The 21,998-nt window shown below is 40.3% G+C and overlaps 1 protein-coding gene across 1 annotated transcript in view; it reads right to left on the minus strand.

Annotated features, from left to right (window-relative positions):
- Window positions 1–21,998, minus strand: part of LOC136878884 (zinc finger protein on ecdysone puffs) — a 304,897-nt gene that overhangs the window by 18,727 nt on the left and 264,172 nt on the right. Inside the window, exon 11 of the mRNA XM_068228845.1 lies at window positions 18,265–18,369. Coding sequence (XP_068084946.1) covers window positions 18,265–18,369 — 105 coding nt within the window. The remainder of the gene's footprint in view (window positions 1–18,264; window positions 18,370–21,998) is intronic.

Here is a 21,998-nt window from a genome sequence, read left to right on the forward strand (position 1 = left end):
TTGATTTCTAACTTCTGAATGAAATGCAAAATACAAGCACAAGCAGGCCTACTGGATTTTTCAGTAATCACTGTAAACAGACAAGCAAAACTGAACTTTCCTGAGACTAAGAGCTTGCTCCCTGAAGGTGCAATTTACCCTGCGAAGTTCAGGAATCCAAGGCCATTTCCCGTTTTTATGCAGCTTATCCCAACCTGACTCCTGTGGAGAGAGCTCTTACCTGTGTTGAAAAGTACGCTCCTTTCACAAGGGATGACAACGAACATGTTCAGGGTTAGGAACGATGTAATCATATTAAGCGGTTATGGCAAAAATTTGTGATGAGATCTAACATAACGTAAATAGGACTTCTAATTTACAACGTGCTAAGTGAGAAACCCTCTGAATGAGTAATGCACTAACGAGGTTTCACTGTACTACAGCAGTGACAGTAACCAACAACAGTCTAAAAATTCAATGAAGATGGCACTGGTCGGGTCAAATGTCTCTGTACTGTTCCAGTTTTTTTAATGCAAATCTGATAATGTGAAGTGTGGTATGAACAAGAAATATGTCAAAAATGGTATTCAGTGTAGTATATGACAGGTTTGGTACCTATAATTCCCACCTCCTCCATATTACCTCAAACTAATGTTATCCCTACTCTTTCATCTCATTCATTGGTAAACCATTCATGTGAGCAATAAGTTTCCTTCACCAGAATAAAAAAACCTCCATCGTCTTTCCTTAGTCTCTGCGATAGGCTGTATACCCTTCTGGAAATACTTCTCTATTACTCACCCCTTCTCTCAACCGTGATTCCACTCCTATCACCATACCAATCTCATAAGATTCCATCAATGTGCTGAATTTTTAATTGCTTATTTTCTGCAGTTTGACAAGAGCAATCTCAGACCCCTTTCCTCCCTAAAACTTGACTGTTGCAATTGGGTAATTTGAAGTTCCTTACTTTCCTGTTCTTCTGTATTCCTTTCAGTGCCTTCAGTTAGTTTAAAGAGTACAGAAGTACGTTCTGTGGTACTATAAACTATTAAATACTTATGGTGATATGAGTGGAATCATGGTTGAGAGAAGGGGTGAGTAATAGAGAAGTATTTCCAGAAGGGTATACAGTCTATCGCAGAGACTGAGGAAATAACATGGAGGTTTTTTTATTCTCGTGAAGGAAACTTATTGCTCACACGAATGGTTTACCGATGAGTGGGATGAAAGAGTAGGGATAAAATTAGTTTGAGGTAATATGGAGGAGGTGGGAATTATAGGAACGTATAGGCCTGGAAGAGAGGAAAGAGACATGGAAATATTTGAGAACCTAATAGATTATACTCACAAATAAGTTAATTTGGGAGGGGAGGATTTATACAAGTAGTACAAAAATCAACTGGACTCAATCACTTACCAGATGTATTCTTGGTTGAACTATGGAAAACTGTTGATAAAACCGAGGTAAGTGAAGGAATAGGTGACTATAAGGCTGCAATAATGCATGTAGGACTGGTACCAAAAAGGCTTAATAAGAGGGTCACACAAGACAAGAAATTCTACAGATGAATTTGGGTCTTTCATCACAATTCAGTTGTTGGATACGTGAAGGCAATAACGAAAATACACTTTAGGCAAACTTTAAAGGAATCATTTGGGAAGGAGAGAAGAGATTTGTACCTGTTTATTATACAAGGGAAATAAGAATTCTTTTTTTAAGTAGAAAAGTGACATGAAAATTAAAGAGGGTGGGGAGAGTAGAGAAACTAGGAAACAGCTAATAAGGGAACTTACTAGAGTGAAAAACAAAACAAAAGAGAATTACATGAATGACATACTTCATGAGGGTAATGGCCAAAAAGGGAAATGGAAAAAGCTGTATTCATATATTAGGAATCAAAAGGGAAATGGAATCCAAATTTCCAAAATGGTGAGACAAGTGAATGAGCAATTATTTTAAAGATAATGAGGGAGCAAATCTCTTTAGTAGAGAATTCACAGAATCAATAGAAAATTGTCGGGAGTTTGAAAACGAAGATAGAGAGGAAGAGACACATAAGGAAACAAGACCCAACTGCTTCAGCCAGAAAAAGCAGCAGGGAGTGTTCAAATTGCTGGGAAGGTACATAAGACAATGGGGTAGTACATAGTGCCTGATTTAAAATTTCTCTTTGACAATGTCATGAGTAATAATGTAATACCAAAGAATGGAATCTATAATAATACCTACTTGTAAAGGAAAGGGCAATAAAAAGAAACCTGAGAACTACAGACCAATCTGCCTGACCAGTGTAGTTTGTAAAATACTGGAGAGTATAATAGCACAGTACATCAGAGGGCTATGTGAAGATAAAAAATGGTTCACGAGGAGCCAGTATGGATTTAGAAAGAAATTTTCTCGTGAGGCACAACTGGTGGGATTTCAGCAGGACATATCAAATCAGTTGGATTCAGGAGGCCAACTGGATTGCATAACCATACACCTTTCCAAAGCATTTGACAGAGTGGAACATGGAATATTATTAAAGAAACTGGAGGAAATAGAGGGTTATATGTTGGATAAGAACATTTCTAAATTCAAGGGCTCAGAAAGTCAAAGTAGGAAATCATGTATCGCAGTAAAAGAAAGTTCTGGAAGGGAATTCCACTGTGTAGTATAATTGGTCCATTACTTAATATTTGCTAACGATTTAGGGAAAAATATAACATCAAAAATAAGATTGTATGCAGATGACGTAATTGTTTACAGGAAAATAAATAACACAAGAGGATTGTACAGAATTACAAAGGGACCTTGAAATTATCCAACAATGGGTTGAAAAGAAGAATATGAAGGTTAATGGAGGCAAATCAACTGTCACAACATATACAAACACAAGCTCAAAAACTGAATTTAAATATACTTTGGATGAGGTAATTGTCCCAAAAGATGGCAAGTGCAAATACTCAGGTGTGAGATTTGAAAGTAATTTGCACTGGAAGGATCATGTTGGTGACATTGTTCGGAAAGCATACAGATTGTCACGTTTCAAAATGAGGCTACTTAAAAGATGCAACAAAGAATGGAGAAAAGTTACTTAAGTATGGTTTGTCCATTATTGGAATATGCAAATAGTGTTTGGGATCCTTAACAGGAATACCTAATAAAAGAAATAGATGGTGTGCACTGGAAAGCAGCAGGATTTGTAACAGATCATTACAGGAGAAATGTTAAGAGAAACTTGGGTGGAAGCTTTAAGTACGAAAAGGGAAAAAAATGAACTTGAGCGGTGGAAAAACGGGCTCTGGTTAAGACACAGAAAATTGTTATGCGTTTTAGGTACCAAAATGGGTAAAATCTTATAGCAGTTGTATAGTATGATTTAAAGTGATTCTACATACTGTATATGAGTTGATGTGTTTAAGTTCCGAAGATAATGAGTAGAATTTTGTAAATAATACAAATTTATTAAGAATGAGCTGTGTGTTTATTAGAAATATTGTTAGTGTAAATTCTATAGGAAATGTTCTTTTTTTCAAATTTTAAATTTAGTGTGTGATAATCATTTGCCACCGAGATACACCTAATTTGCAATACGATACTTTGCCAGCATGTGCACTGGTGTTCAATTGAGGTATAAACATCGCAAACTCAATTTTGACAAAAATGTTGCTTACGGTACTTTGCCTTTCCAAGGACAATATACTGGTATAACTCTTTTTAAAATACACCATATATATGAGAATAACTATGCAAAATTTCTCCTGGGACATAACAAAGAAAAACTTGGGTGCACAAATTATTATAAGTAAGGTTGATATCACTGCCTTGAACAATTGATTCCATCGTATACTACAGCGTTGTCCGGACTTGGCCTCTGTGTGTCAGTAGGATTAGAAGTGAAGTGTGAACCATGTATTAAGTATGGCTACCAATTCTTGTAATCACTAATTCACACCAAAAGATAAGCATATGGTTGCTGAACATGCAGAGAACATTGGAAACCGTGCAAAAGAAAGAAAGTACGATATCAGAGAAAGATGTACTCCCTACTTTCTTTTTCTTTTTTCTTTTACACAATTTGTTTTATATCACACCGACACAGATAGGTCTTCTGACGACGATGGGATGGGAAAGGCCCAGGAATGTGAAGGAAGTGGCCGTGGCCTTAATAAGGTACATCCCTAGCATCTTCCTGGTGTGAAAATGGGAAACCACGGAAAACCATCCTCAGGGCTGCTGAACCCACTATCTCCTGGATGCAAGCTCACAGCTGTGCGCCCCGAACTGCGTGACCAACTCGTCTGGTGTACTCACTACTAGCAAAAAACAAAATTTGACTTATAAATCAAATTGCCAGGCATTTCACACAACAAATTCCTATACAGCCAATACCATAGAGCACACTTGTTACGACAAGACAGGCCAAACTAGTCAATTACAAATATCAGCAAAAGGTAAGCAAACCATATGATAATTCTGATCAGCAGATTACCTACCGAACATCATGGGAAAATTATGAGTTTTTAAAAAACAAACTTATACTCTGCACGGCTTTACATCTAAATCGACACTTTGCAAAACAAATGAGCATCGCCTTACTCCTGTTGCCAGATTGTTACTGTCGTGAGAACAGCTGATACAATACGACTGCAGTAAACAGCCCTCGTAAAATGTAATACCATATTCAGAAATGCTAATGAATCGGGATTTAAAACAAAATCACTAAAACTAAACTTACTAACAATTTCCAACACTAAAAGAGAGAATGCGTTATTAATAATAAAAGAGAATGAGGAAATTACACATCACTCACAGCTAATGCCTGACACAGGAAAGAGGTTACGGCCCACAAAGGGAACACTCTACTGATCTCAGAGTCATTTTCTTGCCATTTGTATTTCACGAACTACATTTGGACATGCTAAACACGAACGAACTAAGTACACTAACCAATACATGAACGTAAATAAAACTACAGCTGCTTTTATACCCTGAACCACTAAACTCTGTTGTATCAACTTATGCTATGCTAAACTGTAAACTACACTATACTGTACTACTGTATACTAGAGAGATAAAGACTAATATGAAAAACACAAATTACTGAAGAAAAATGCAAAAGATCGCGAACCGTACTGAATGCCATATACGCTGAGCGAGAAAGGTTAAGCAGGTGGTGAATCTAAATATTAGAGTTGGCAACTAGATTTCGAGATTGCACTCTGTGAACATGAGGCGATATGAATGGCAGCTTGGTTGGATGTCTATGTTTCAGTGTATAATCACCAGATGGAGCCAAAATTGGCTAACACGTCAATTTAGAAGTAAAGCGGTGCGGAAAATACATTTTACTATATTCAGTTTTGGAGAATATCATAATGTGTGATTAATTTCTTGTTAATAAAACACAAATTAAGCCATTAAAAAACTCTCCTAAAGTTTGGGTGTACAGTTTATGTTTATATGGTAATTGAATTTCTGTATTTACTCATGCATTAGGCCCCCTCCCGTATTAGACGCCCTTGCTTTTTGAGATGAAGAAAATGAAAAAAGAAAATCTCGTACATCACTTCGAAGCAGGTACAGGTCTTATGAAGCTCTGATGACATCACACAAATTTGTGAATAGTTTCGTCCGTACAAACCATGCAATGACAACACTTGTCAAAGTTATGCAGTACATCTGTGTCTAGTAGAAGAAATATCTGTCTCCGTATCATAAGGCCTACTGCAGCTCTTGATGGAACAGTTTTGTGTCCAACCCGCGCAGTGCAAGCACCCATCAGTCATGTATGTATGTCTGTATTTTGTAGTTAAGAATGCCTGCTAGTGTAATGGTTAGCACAATTAGCTGCCATTCACGGAAGCCTGAGTTTGATTCCTGGTATCGTATTGCAAGAGATTTATGAATGCCAGGAAGGTTGATTTGCGGTAAAAATGGTACATGCAACTCCCTTTCACTGGAAGCCTGTCTAAAAAAAAAAAGAAGCTGCAGCACCTCGGGATGTGGAAACAAGTTTACTTTAGTTAAGAAATATACATGGTTGCGATATAGCGTTCAGTCTGCAAGCCCCTGTGAATTTACTAAACGTCGCCACAATCCCCTATTTGCCAACTAATGCTGTGGCTTCATTTAGTTCTATACCTCTTATCTTCGAATCGTTAGAAACTGAGTCTAACCATCATTGTCTTGGTCACCCTCTACTTCTATTACCCTCCATAACAGAGTCCATTATTCTCCTAGGTAACCTACCCTTCTCCATTCGCCTCAAATGACCCCACCACTGAAGCCAGTTTATGCGTACAGCTTCATCAAGTCCATTCCTAACTTAGCCTTTACCTACGGATTCCGAGCACCCTCCTGCCATTGTTCCCACTTGTTTGTACCAGCAATCATTCTCGCTACAGTAGAAGTCTGACAGTCCGGCATGTTCGGGACCAGCCCGGTGCTGGATTACCAAAAATGCCAGACTATCGGGCGGTACCTCTTACTATGATATACGTTAAGGCATACAGAGAAAACAACTGTAACACTGCGTTTTGCAGTAAAATGTTGATCAGTAGAATCATTAGTTTAATAACTTAAGCTCAAATTTAGGGCAGCACCAAATTTTCATTTAACACATTCAGTTTACATACATGTAGCGTACAATATTTTAGTGTGACTTAAAAACATCTCGAATATCTTTTTGTTTTAGAGATCATTGTCACTTGGCATAAAAGTTATTTCTGATGATATGTAAATCAATAAGTTCAGTGACATTATAATCAGTATTACACTCAGTAAAATTGATGAATTTATCTACGGACTCTGCAACTTCTGCCCAGCTGATTCTCTCCTTTTCTTCAGTTTCCTCATCTGAGTCACTCTCTTCAAGATTGTGTATAGGTTGAGTGTTTAATACACTTTGGATAATGTCCTCATCGGTTAGCTCCTGCTCGGTAGGTTCATTGTTATCCATTTGAATCCACTCCGTGAGTTCCTCTTCAGATTCGTAATCCAAAGAATTGTTGTTGGTTACAAATCTTACAACATCGAAAATTTCAGATACTGATTCGGGATGTTGTCCCTCCTCAAGTCTGTAGTGTTGAATCAAATGTAGGATCTGCAGTTTGCCAAATTTTCCCCAGCACCGTTGTAAAGTAACTATTTTACTTGAGCCCAGGACAGTGCGATAGCATAGACGGCATCTTGTACACTGAACGTTTTTTGAAATTCGGTTACATCACATTCAGCGTTTAACAGGCTGAAAACGAAAGAAATCCTATAAAACATGTTAAGTTTCCGATTACCCATTGATCCATTGGCTGAATCAGTGACGTAACATTAGGCGGCAGAAGTGTGGCAAATATATTTCCAGAAACGAACTCCGCTACTGGTGGATGTGCTTTACAGTTGTCCAAAAGAAGGATGGCTTTGCTGTCTTCTGGTAGACCAAGGTTTCTGAAGCTTTCTTTGATTTGTGGCACAAAATGATGAAAGAACCATCTTTGAATATGGTGGCGGTCATCCAGGGATTTGATTGAACGTCATAATGAACAGGCAAGGTTGTAACATTTTTATATGCCCGAGGTTTTCTACATTTACCAATTACAAAATGAGTTATTCAGTGGCTTCAAGACGCATTGGCACATAACTAAACTGTCAGTCTGTCTTTGTTTCTTTTGAAACCCTTTAGACGCTTTTCCACCTCCCGCAGCTACAGTAGATGTTAGTAAGCACCGCAGTAATAGGCCTGTTTCATCAGTATTGTAAATCTGATCAGCTAATAGATTATTAACTACGATTATTTCTTCAAACTCGTCCATGTATCTTTCTGCTGAATCTTGGTTTGCTGAAAGTGTCCCTGCGGTTATATCAAGTCTTTGAATTCAATAACAAAACTTAAAATTTCTGACCCAAACTACAGAAAAATTGCATTCACTTTCTGCAACGCCTACGTCTTGTCCCAATTTCTTCGATGTTTGAATAATAACCATTGGCCCCGTTACCGGCTTTCCTTCGGAGCGTACTGCACTGAACCATTTGTACAATTAGCAATCTAATTGTTACAGTTTTGGCTCTTTTAATGTTTGTCTGGAAGCCAATTCTTCAGTTGTTACCCATTGAGAAGCAAAATGCATTAGTTCATCTTTTTGTTCTTTAATGTCGTAAATGGCAGACGAGCTAATATAAAATTCATTCAACAAAATGTTTCTATTCTCACCTTTCTCCAGGCGTTTGACGATTTCCAGTTTCTGGTTGATGGTCAGAGTTACGTGCTTACATTTCTTTCCTGATTTGGAACTTATTCCTTTGTACTTTCATGTCTGTCACTTCTAACTAATGAATAAGATGTCCTGAGGCCACCCAACTTTCGTTCCCGTAAAGAAAAGTTGGTCAGAAAACAGACTGATATAAAGATAGCTACGTCTAGAGCCGACTTCCTTCTTACAGAACACTGCCGATCACAACTGCGAGCTCACTGCATTGGCTTTACTACACCTCGATTCAATCTAACTATATTACCATCCTGGGAGAACACACAAACTAACATACATACATACATACATACATACATACATACATACATACATACATACATACATTATCCTAATAGACTGTTATGCCTTTCAGCGTTCAGTCTGCAAGCCTCTGTGAATTTACTAAATGTCACCACAATCCTCGATTTACAAGTAGTGTTGTGGCCTCATTTAGTTCCATACCTCTTATCTTTAAATCGTTAGAAACCGAGTTTAACCATCGCCGTCTTGGTCTACCTCCACTTCTCTTACCCTCCATAACAGAGTCCATTATCCTCCTAGGTAACCTATCCTCCTCCATTCGCCTCACATGACCCCACCACCGAAGCCGGTTTATGCGTACAGCTTCATCAAGTTAATTCCTAAATTAGCATTCATATCCTCATTCCGAGTACCCTCCTGCCGTTGTTCCTACCTGTTTGTACCAGCAATCATTCTTGCTACTTTCATGTCTGTTACTTCTAACTTATGAATAAGATATCCTGAGTCCACCCATCTTTCGCTCCCGTAAAGCAAAGTTGGTCTGTTCCCACTTACTATATTACCATCCTGGGAGAGCACACAACCTAAATTCTTGAAATTTAGCTTGGAATCACCAATCTGACACTGAATTTCTTACCTACTGACATCAATTTAGTCTTCGAGAGGCTAATTTTCATAAAATACGCATTGCACCTCTTTTCAAGTTCCAAGATATTAGACTGCAGGCTTTCGGCACAATCTGTCATTAAGACCAAGTCGTCAGCATAGGCCAGAATGCTTCCTACATTTGCACCTAACTGAATCCCTCCCTGCTATTTTATACCTTTCAGCAGATGATCCATGTCAACTACGAACAGCAAAGGTGAAAGATTGCAGCCTTGTCTAACCCCTGTAAGTACTCTGAACCAAGAACTCATTCTACCACCAATTCTCACTGAAGCCCAATTGTCAACATAAATTGCCTTTGATTGATTTAAATAATCTACCTTTAATTCCATAGTACCCCAGTATAGCGAACATCTTTTCCCTTGGTAACCTGTCATATACTTTCTCTAGATCCACGAAACATGAACACAACTGCCTATTCCTCTCGTAGCATTATTCTATTACCTGGCGCATACTTTAATATGATCCTGACAACCCCTCTGTGGTCTGAAACCACACTGGTTTTTATCCAACTTCCTCTCAACGACTGATCGCACCCTCCGTTCCAAGATGCCAGTGAATACTTTGCCTGGTATACTAATCAATGAGATACCACGATAGTTGTTGCAATCCTTCCTGTTCCCTTGCTTATAGATAGGTGCAATTACTGCTTTTGTCCAATCTGAAGGTACCTGACCAACACTCCATGCTAATCTTACTACTATACGAAGCCATTTCATCCCTGCCCTCCCACTAGACTTCACCATTTCAGGTCTAATTTTATCTATTCCTGCTGCTTTATGACAATGGAGTTTATTTACCATCCTTTCCACTTCCTCAAGCATAATTTCACCAACATAATTTTCCTCCTCCCCATGAGCTTGGCAGTTCGCAACACCACCAGGATGATTTCCTTCTACATTGAGAAGATGTTCAAAATATTCCCTCCACCTCTCCAGTGATTCCCTGGGATCTATTATGAGTTCACCTGAATTGCTCAAAACACTGTTCATTTCCTTTTTCCCTCCCTTCCCGAGATTCTTTATTACTGTCCAGAAAGGTTTCCCTGCTGCCTGACCTAGCCTTTACAGGTTATTACCAAAATCCTCCCAAGACTTCTTTTTGGATTGTTTCGCTCAGTTTCTTACATCTACGTACAAATCCCTGTCTGCCGCGGCCCTTGTTTGGAGCCATTTATTATAATCCGTCATTTTACGTTTACAAGCTGCTCTCACTTCATCATTCCACCAAGATGTTCGCCTTTTCCCATCTTTACACACAGTTGTTCCAAAGCATTCCCCTGCTGTTTCTACTACAGCATCCCTGTATGCCACGCATTCACTTTCTATATCTTGAACCTGCTTACTGTTCACTGTTCGAAATTTCTCACTAATCATATCCATGTACTTCTGCCTAATTTCCTCGTCCTCGAAATTTTCTACTTATTCGTTTGCAGACAGATTTCAATTTCTCTACCCTAGGCCTAGAGATACTTAGTTCACTACAGATCAGATAGTGGCCTGTATCATCAAAAAATCCCTGGAAAACTCGTACATTACTAACATATTTCCTGAATTCGAAGTCGGTTAAGATATAGTCTATTATGGATCTGGTACCTCTAGCCTCCCATGTGTAGTGGTGAATAGTCTTATGCTCGAAGAATGTATTTGTAACTGCTAAATCCATACTACCATAGAAGTCCAGCAAACACTTCCCATTCCCATTGGCTTACATATCTTCCCCACATTTATCAATCACCCTTTCGTATCCTTCAGTTCTATTTCCAACTCTCGCATTGAAATGGCTAGTTGCTTTACGTCGCACCGACACAGATAGGTCTTATGGCGACGATGGGACAGGGAAGGGCTAGGAGTGGAAAGGAAGCGGCCGTGGCCTTAATTAAGGTACAGCCCCAGCATTTGCCTGGTGTGAAAATGGGAAACCACGGAAAACCATTTTCAGGGCTGCCGACAGTGAGGTTCGAACCTACTATCTCCCGAATACTGGCCGCACTTGAGCGACTGCAGCTATCGAGCTCGGTGCATTGAAATTGCCCATTAGCACTATTCTATCCTTACTGTTGACTATGACCTCGATGTCACTCAATGTTTCATAAAACTTGTCAACTTCATCCTCATCTGCACCCTCACATGATAAATACACGGAGACAAATCTAGTCCTAATTCCTCCAACTGACAAATCTACCCACATCATCTGCGCATTTACGTGCCTAACAGAAACTATGTTGCGTGCAATGGTATTCCTGCCCTTCCCTTTCTAACACCTGTCAAGTACACTCGATAATCTTCTATCACTTCCTCGTTATCTCCCCTTACCCGAATATCACTTACTCCTAGCACATCCAGATGCATCCTCTTTGCTGACTCAGGCAGTTCTACTATCTTTCTTCCATAAGCCCCATTAATATTGATAGCTCCCCCTCGAATTCCATTTTGTTCGCCAAGTTGTTTCCAAGGAGTCCCTCGCCTGTCAAATTGGAGTGGATTCTCCGTTACTCCCATACGCCCGAGGCTTGCTTAAAATGTTCTGAGCTCAGTAAATTCATGAAGCAGGATGCTACCCTACTTGCACTTAGTCCAAGTGAGGATCTCTCCTCCAACGGGTTATGGAACACCGGTGAATTGTATAGTCCTAGCCGCCTGAACACTAGGAGGGCCATGCCTCAGAATCTGTCCGAGATGCCCACTCCCATTCCATAGCAACTGGTATCCCGACTCTCAGGACCACATACTAGGCCATTCAGCCGTTGCCCATGGTTCACAAATTAGGACGTGAGTACAGTAACCCACACCATGAACTAAATACTTAAAATTACCTACCTGTTCCAGCTTTGTATCACCAATCTGACATAGAATTGTGTTGAATTTCTCACCTACTGGCGTCAATTTAGTCCTCGAAAGGCTAATTTTTATCATACTCATTGCACCTATTCTCAAGCTCCAAGATATCAGACTGCAGGCTTTCGGCACAATCTGCCATTAAGACCACACCGTCAGCATAGGCTAGAATGCTTACATCATTTCCACCTACCTGAAACCCTCCCTGCCACTTTGTATCTTTTAGCAAATGTTCCATGTAAACTACGAACAGCAAGGTGAAAGATTACAGCCTTGTCTACCCCTATAAGTACCCTGAACCAAGAACTCATTCTACCATCAATTCTCACTGAAGCCCAATTGTCAATACAAATGCCTTTGAATGATTTTAATAATCTACCCTTAATCCCATAGTCCCCCAGTATGGCAAACATCTTTTTTTCTAGCTACCCTGTCATATAATTTCTCTAGATCTATGAAACATAAAGACAAATGTCTATTCCTTTTGTAGCATTTTTCAGTTACCTGGCACACACTGATAATCTGATCCTGACAGCCCCTTTGTAGCCTGAAACCACACTGGTTTTCATCCAACTTCCTCTTAACCACTGATCACACCCTTCCTTCTAAGATGCCAGTGAAAACTTTGCCTGGTATACTAATCAATGAGATACCTCGATAGTTGTTGCAATCCTTCCTGTTTCCTTGCTTATAGATTGGTCAATTACTGTTTTTGTCCAATCTGAAGGTACCTTACGAACACCCCATGCTAATCTTACTACTCTATGAAACCATTTCATCCCTCCCTTCCCACTATACTTTACCATTTCAGGTCTAATTTCATCTATTCCTGCTGCTTTACGACAATGGAGTGTATTTATCATCCTTTCCACTTCCTCCCTCCACCTGTCCAGTGATTCCCTGGGTTCTATTTTGAGTTCACCTGAATTACCCAAAACACTGGTCATTTCCTAATTCCCTCCCTTCCTAAGATTCTTTATTAATGTCCAGAAAGGTTTACCCGCTGCTTGACCTAGCCTTTCTAGGTTATTACCAAAATCTTCTTTTTTTGGATTCAACAACTATTCGTTTCACTCTATTTCCTTCATCAACGTACAATTCCCTGTCTGCATTGGCCCTTGTTTGGAGCCATTTCTGATAAGCCTTCTTTTTCACGTTTACAAGCTGCTCTCACTTCATCATTCCACCAAGATGTTCGCTTTTTCCCATCTTAACACACAGTTGTTCCTAGGCATTCCCTTGGTGTTTCTAGTACAGCATCCCTATATGCAACCCATTCTCCTTCTATATCCTGACTCTGCTTACTGTCCACTGTTCGGAACTTCTCACTAATCATACCCGTGTACATCCGTCTAATTTCCTCGTCCTGGAGATTTTCTACCATTACTTGTTAGCAAACAGATATCATTTTCTGTATCCTAGGCCTAGAGATAATTAGCTCACTACACGTCAGATAGTGGTCTGTATCATCGAGAAATCCCTGGCAAGCCTGTACACTACTAACAGACTTCCTGAATTTGAAGTCGGTTAAGATATAGTCTATTTTGGATCTGGTACCCTAGCCTCCTATGTGTAGCGGTGAAAAGCCTTAAGTTTGAAGAATGCATTCGTAACTGCTAAACCCATACTAGCACAGAAGTCCAGCAAACGCTTCCCATTCCCATTAGCTTCCATATCTTCCCCACATTTATCAATCACCCTTTGTATCCTTCAGTTATATTTCCAACTCTTGCATTGAAATCACCCGTTGGCACTATCCTATCTTTGCTGTTGACCCTGACTACGATGTTACTCGATGCTTCATAAAACTTGTCAACTTCATCCTCATCTGCACCATCACATGGTGAATACACTGAAACAATTCTTGTCCCGATTCCTCAAACTGCCAAATGTATCCACATCATTGAACTATTTACGTGCTTAACAGAAACTATGTTGCATGCAATGGTATTTCTGTTGAACGGCCCAACCCCGCACTCTGCCCTTCCCTTTTTAACACCCGTCAAGTACACTTTATAGTCTCCTATCCCTTCCTCGTTAAATCCCCTTACTTCTACTTTCTTTCTTCCGTAAGCCTCATTAATACTGATAGGTCACCATCGAATTCCATTTTGTTTGCCAAGTTGTTTCCAAGAAGTCCCTCGCCTGTCAAGTGGTACTGGGACTCCGTTACTCCCATTGGTCCGAGGCTTGCTTAAAATGTTCTGAGCTTGGTAAATTCATGAAGCAGAATGCTACCCTAGTTATACATAGTTCAAGAGAAGATCTCCCCTCTAACCACCAGTGGATTGTATAGTCCTAGCCACCTGAGCACTAGGAGGGCCATGACTCAGAAGCCTACTCCCATTCAACAGCAACTGGTATCCCGACCCTCAACATCACTTACTAGGCCACTGAGCCGTTGCCCATGGTTCACGAACTAGGACGTGACTACAATAACCCACACTACGAACCACAAAATATGAACAAATAAATGAATAAATGAATAAATGAATAAATGAATAAATAAATAAATAAATAAATAAATAAATAAATAAATAAATAAATAAATAAATACTTCTGTACGTGGAGAAAGGAAAGGAGAAATAGCAAAGAAGTATGGCATCAAATCTCCTGCACTATCTACTTCACTACACCAGAAAAGTATGAGAAGAGAATATTGATGCCGATGCATTTGGCCCACAGCAACAACGAAATGGTGGACAATGCCATCTGTAAGAGGCTGCTGTAATGAAGGCCAAGAACGTACCTATAAATGGCGCACTGTAATGTGAGCACACATATAATTCGCCGATTCGCTCAGGTTTCTGGAATTCATGGGAATTATTGGTTGGCTTGATAAGTTCCAGGAAGGATGCAACATTTTCCAAAAGATTAAAATGGTAGAGCTAATGACCCCCACACAGGATATTGCATTTTCACGGCGGCTGGAAAACATATCAGCTGCCATGAAAGAGTATTCGCTGGCGGAAATTTTTATAATGCAGATGTGACTGCAAATTGATGTGAAACATAACCCTTCAAGAGAAATATGTACACTGACTGACAGAGCAAATGCAACACCAAAAAGGAGTGGTTCGAAAGGGATGAAAGTTGGGGAAAAAACAGAGACAGCACGGACGAATAATCGATGTTTATTTCAAACCGATATGCAGGTTACACAATGCGCACGGCATCGACTCAGTAGGATGTAGGACCACCGCGAGCGGCGATGCACGCAGAAACACGTCGAGGTACAGAGTCAATAAGAGTGTGAATGGTGTAATGAGGGATGGTTCTCCATTCTCTGTCAACCATTTGCCACAGTTGGTCATCCGTACGAGGCTGGGGCAGAGTTCGCAAACGGCGTCCAATGAGATCCCACACGTGATCGATTGGTGAGAGATCCGGAGAGTACGCTGGCCACGGAAGCATCTGTACACCTCGTAGAGCCTGTTGGGAGATGCGAGCAGTGTGTGGGCGGGCATTATCCTGCTGAAACAGAGCATTGGGCAGCCCCTGAAGGTACGGGAGTGCCACCGGCCGCAGCACATGCTGCACGTAGCGGTGGGCATTTAACGTGCCTTGAATACGCACTAGAGGTGACGTGGAATCATACGCAATAGCGTCCCAAACCATGATGCCGCGTTGTCTAGCGGTAGGGCGCTCCACAGTTACTGCCGGATTTGACCTTTCTCCACGCCGACGCCACACTCGTCTGCGGTGACTATCACTGACAGAACAGAAGCGTGACTCATCGGAGAACACGACGTTCTGCCATTCCCTCATCCAAGTCGCTCTAGCCCGGCACCATGCCAGGCGTGCACGTCTATGCTGTGGAGTCAATGGTAGTCTTCTGAGCGGACGCCGGGAGTGCAGGCCTCCTTCAACCAATCGACGGGAAATTGTTCTGGTCGATATTGGAACAGCCAGGGTGTCTTGCACATGCTGAAGAATGGCGGTTGACGTGGCGTGCGGGGCTGCCACCGCTTGGCGGCGGATGCGCCGATCCTCGCGTGCTGACGTCACCCGGGCTGCGCCTGGACCCCTCGCACGTGCCACATGTCCCTGCGCCAACCATCTTCGCCACAGATGCTGCACCGTGGACACATCCCTATCGGTATCGGCTGCGATTTGACGAAGCGACCAACCTGCCCTTCTCAGCCCGATCACCATACCCCTCGTAAAGTCGTCTGTCTGCTGGAAATGCCTCCGATGACGGCGGCCTGGCATTCTTAGCTATACACGTGTCCTGTGTCACACGACAACACGTTCTACAATGACTGTCGGCTGAGAAATCACGGTACGAAGTGGGCTATTCGCCAACGCCGTGTCCCATTTATCGTTCGCTACGTGCGCAGCACAGCGGCGCATTTCACATCATGAGCATACCTCAGTGACGTCAGTCTACCCTGCAATTGGCATAAAGTTCTGACCACTCCTTCTTGGTGTTGCATTTGCTCTGTCAGTCAGTGTATTTTGGGAGCAAATGTTGAAAAGAATGAGTAATGGTTCTTCTGTGCACAAATTCCAAGGGGATGGACAAACTGAAGCCTCTCATTATTGGGAAGTTTGGGAAGTCGAGATGGTTCAAAGCAGTTCTATCATCTGGCCTGTGAATACATGCACAACACCAAGGCATGGATGACATCCGGAATATTTTAACAGTGTTTATTGTGTCTGGAACACCGGATGAAGGCCAAAATGAGGATAATTCTACCCATCATAGACGACGACTATCATAATCGTGAGCTGCGCCGTTTCGAGCACATGAAAGTTTTATTCTTTACTTCAAGTACTACTTTGATTCTGCAGCCACTGGACCACAGGAAATTCACACACAAAACTAGTATTACCAGCTTGTGTGGTCTGGCATACACAGTGTAATATTGACTCAGAGAGAGATACTAATGTTAACATATTGGAAGCAATGCAGATGCTCCATGCTGCATGGAGAGCACTGAAAGAAGAAATGATCACACAATGCTTTTGAAAAGATGGAGTGGTTTATGCAGAAGATGACATCACAGGAAGTGTTGAATGATTCAGAAACAGAGGAGAAATGAAAGCATTTATGTGATAAGTTTGATGTACCAATTAGTGTGAATCTTACTGATTACGTCAAAGTGGACTATGATGTGACAGTGCAAAACGAAATTAGTGATGACAAGTTTGTGGCACACAAGAGTGATGATGAGAAGGATGAGGAAGATATGGTTCAAAGTGATCAACAGAGTTTGAATCTTGTGCAGGTAACACATATGGCACACAGTCTTCAAGATTTTCTGCTATCATGAAGTGATGTGCCAGAATGTCTTAAATTCATGTGCAGTAGTTGGCGACTATCTTGAACAGTCTTTTGTGTCTGGAAGCGTTCAGAAGAAAATCACACACTTTAAAAAAAACTGAAGTCCGGAACATTGCATACCAGAACAATGTAAAATTACAGAAAACCTATTAATTACAGTACATCATTAATTCATTTAGCAGAATTCCTGCAGCAATAGGATCCATGAGAAGACCGTTTACTTAGTTTTTCCTTCAGCAGAAGGATATCAACATATTATCCACAACTACTACAAAATATGCCATTTTGCTGGTGTTTAGGTGCAATAGATATAGCACATTTGAAAAAAAAAAAAACCAAACAGCTGGAGGTAACAGAGCTGAAATATGCTGCATCTGGAAGGACATTTTTTTATTGATTGTATTTTTCTATTTCAAGTGATTAATGATCCTAACCTCCAAAGCAGGGAGTAGTTCTGGGCAGGTTCTCGAAATGACAGTACAATATTCAATAACTCCCATATCCGAGCATGGTTTGGAGTGGACCCAATATGCTCAGGGAAGTGTGTTGGAACAACAGAGAGAAATGGAGGTTGCCAATTCATTAGCCTACCCGACTAGAAGTCGGATAATAGGAAAAGCGAAGAAGCAGTGCAAATTTCAGAACTTAATTTACAGCGATAAGATTCATGTTTACAATGGGCATAATTACTTTGCTATTTGCTTTACTCTGCAGCGACACAGATAGGTCTTATGGCGGAAATGGGACAGGAAAGGCCTATGAATAGGAAGGAAGCGGCTGTGGCCTTAAGGTACAGCCCCAACATTTGCCAGGTGTGAAAATGGGAAACCACGGAAAACCATCTTCAGGACTGCCAAATATCGGATTCGAACCAACTATCTCCCGGATGCGAACTCACAGCTGCGCGCCCCTAACCGCGCGGCCAACTTGCAGGGGCATAATTCAACAACTAACTTAGGAGAGCAGAAAATCACTACAAACATGAACTTTGAGGCAATACTTTACCTATGTTTTCAGTTTTGGCTTTAGATTTGGTTTTGGTTTTCTTCTCTTCTTCTCCCCCGGCTTTCTTTTCAACCTTTTCATCTCCTCCGCTTTCTCCTTCCTCACCTGTTTCAAGAACAAGTACAATGAATCAATTATCTAAATACTGCCAAGTTTCACATAAATAACAAAACTAACAAAATTCAAAGAATCACATTTGCTCTACAGTATATTAATTACATTTAAAGATAAAGTTCAATCACTTATACAAAACCTTCCAGTCAACCTTGAAAAAGAGCCATGATTTTTTTTAAACTGGAGCAAGTTGTAGAAATTCTGTACTTGACCCCTTTAAAAAATATTCCACCTGAGCTATTATACAGTAAAATAAGCAAATGATCTGTAGCTATCAATCATCTAAAAAGAAGGAACTGACTGTGGGGGTAATATTTATCATAAGAGAGCTCAGAATGAGCTTTAATTTAATTGTTTTTTACCATTTAAAGGATCAGATTTATACTGAAAGAAAACCTGCAAGACCTCAGTATAATAAATTGCTCGATAAGCAAGTATCACCCAATATGGATTTTTGAATAAAAATAAGAAAGTCGTTGCATTAGGGAGGGCTTAACATGTGTTGGAAACAAGTGTACGAGTGTGTATGTACACAGGAATGGTAGGTATGAAAAGTTTCATAAAAAACAGTACTGTGTCGACAATTTGATGTGTCCTTGCATCAAGAATTAGAAAATAAAACAGACATTAAAAAAAATTCTGATGTTTTGTTATTCATTCATTCATTCATTCATTTTTTTATTTATTTACAGTAGCTTCCATAGACTGTACAATTACATATTTTGAAATATGCCAACAGTATAGGGGTTGTAGAGTGATTTCTTAATACTAACAATAATATATGCACAATAATGAACATTTTGAAAGAAAAAAAAAAACAAACCCAAATACCTTAATGTTAGGACAGCACATCTTAATTTTTGGAAATAACAAATAATATTAATAACCAATATTAACAAGACAAAATAAAAATCTATGTGTGTGGTGTTAATAATATGTACATAATCAATGTGACATTAACACTTTTTTAAGGCTATATACTAGTATTAAGAACGTTTACAAGTTAATAAGTAAAAGCATCATTACCAGCACTTCATCATGTATTCTTCTGTACTGTAGAAGCAGCTACTCAGGAGCTTTTTAAAGCTGTGGTAAATGAACTGACGGGACTAATATTCTTAATCTTATTATACAATATTATACAGCAGATTCTGCATGTCACAAGGCAATGGTTTTAATCTTGTGCTCGATTAAAATATTATTTCTTGTTCTCGTCTGGTAATTGTGATTGTCAAAATTCTTTAGGAAGTGATCAATATTTCTTTTCACGTGTAGAATGCATTGCATGATGTATATGCTTGGTACCGGGAGTATCCATAGCGCCTTAAATAATGGTCTGCAATGATCTAACCTGTTATGTCTCGATATAATTGTGATAGCTCGTTTCTGTATTTGAAAAATAACACCAAGATTTGATTTGTAGAAACCCCCGAGACCAATAGCATAAGTGATGACTAAATGGAAATATACAAAATATGCTATTCTAACATATTCTTCAATACAACTATTAGACAAAATCCTTGAAGCAAAACAAACAGAACTCAGAGACTTCCCTATTCTTTTAATATGACAATCCCACCTTAATTCTTCAACTATATGGACACCTAAAAATTTTGTGGTCAACGTATTTTCAATTGCATTTGCATTTAATATAAGGTGGTGTTTTTCTGCAGTTTTGTCATGGTAGTCAGATGTCTTGAATTCCACGTATTGGGTCTTTTATAGGTTCAATGTAAATTTCTTTTTCCTGAACCATGATTCTAACCTAGGCAGGACTGTATTTGCTGCAGTTCTATAGACATCGGGTCAGGATTATTAATGATGTCCCCTTCAAATTCGGCCTATAATGAATATTTTATTGTATGTGGCAAAGGGATGTTATCATTCTTTCATTAAGGGTGATATGTTACAAGTTTAAATTGAATTCGGTCGTGTCTTCACGCAGAGAACCGGTTGGAACAGGTAGCGAGGACAGTGTAATGATTTTTCAATCGACCGGCCAGCTGTAGTCGTGACATACATGGAATTTTTCAAGGCCGCTCCAATTAAGAGCGCGTGGCAGAGTTCTCGATATAGTACTCTCTCAAAATATGAGAACTTATCAGGTGAAAGTATGATGTCCAATTACGACGTGATATAAGGACACACCTCCCGGTGTAAATGCATAAATACCTGTGCTTCAAGAATAAACGTCTCTTATTCTTTTCCCTTTCTATTGTGATGTTCTCCGTGTACAGCAGATTTTCGAGGACAAGTTACGTATTATTCTACGATACATTCCACGGGGTCGTGTGGGTGGTCACATTCTAAAACTTTGTGTCAGTTTCAGCTCTCATCCAGTCAAGAAAGAGGAGGAACTTTACATACTCAATAATCTTCGCCATGATGTCTCATCCATCTTCTGAAGGAGCGATCTACAAGGATCTGGAAATGGACTTTGCTGTCAGCATGATGTGTTAAAATGTAGGCATTATCTCACATGGGGGAGATAGCGACTGGAAGCAGACTGCCATGTAAGCAGATCACCATGTGAGCAGATTCATTCATCGACGGTGAGATCCAACTTCATCAGAAATTTAAGTACCTTTTGATAATAATTTTTTTGTTCATCTTTGTAGAAATAGTACTAGCTTATTAATTTTTTTTTTGCTAGTTGCTTTACATCGCACCGACACAGATAGGTCTTATGGCGACAATGGGACAGGGAAGGCTAGGAGTAGGAAGGAAGCAGCCGTGGCCTTAATTAAAGTACAGACCCCGCATTTGCCTGGTGTGAAAATGGGAAACCACGGAAAACCATCTTCAGGGCAGCCGACAGTGGGGTTCGAACCTACTATCTCCCGAATACTGGCCGAACTTAAGCGACTACAGCTATCGAACTCGGTGCTTATTCATTGATAGTAGTTAGATTAGAGTTATTTGACAACATTTCCATTCTTCTTTCTTATGGGTAATTGTAGTGTTATAACATTGTGAATGAATTAGTGTTGGCTACTGAATGCATGATTCGAAGCAGTGTATCAATTCATTCAAGTGTCCGAGTGAATCGATTCACAGGAAAGGCGAGCTCACGGCACACGATTCAGCTTACTCCCAGCGGACAGTGCTGAGTGGCCCACTCACTGGATGTAGGCGGGCAACCGAGCTTCCGCTGCAGCGAGACAGTGAATCATGGCACATCGAAAGAATCATGAACGAGCGTGGCTCAGTGAGACACATGATGCACACAGCTCCTTATCGGCTCACTGGACACTGGAGGGTGGCAGAGAGCCGAGCTTCCGCTGCAGCGAGACATACAGTGTGCCATGGCACACCGAAAGAATCGTGAACGAGCACGGCTCAGTGAGACAGAAGATACACACGGGTCCCTATTGGCACGCTGGACAGTGGACACTGGCGGAGAGCCGGGCTTCCTCTGAAGCAATACATACATAGCCATGGTACACTGAAAGAATCATAGGTACGCTAAATGGACTCCCGAGCTCAGCTCATTTGAAAATAATACCCACTTGCATTCACTGACCTCTTCTTACAGGGAGGTTTAAATAATAGATGGATTTATTTTCAGTGTTAAAAAGGTAGTCTAAACATCATTCTAAAGTAGCTAGTAAGAAGGTAGG

Source organism: Anabrus simplex, chromosome 8, assembly GCF_040414725.1.
Source record: "Anabrus simplex isolate iqAnaSimp1 chromosome 8, ASM4041472v1, whole genome shotgun sequence".
Lineage (NCBI taxonomy): Eukaryota > Metazoa > Arthropoda > Insecta > Orthoptera > Tettigoniidae > Anabrus > Anabrus simplex.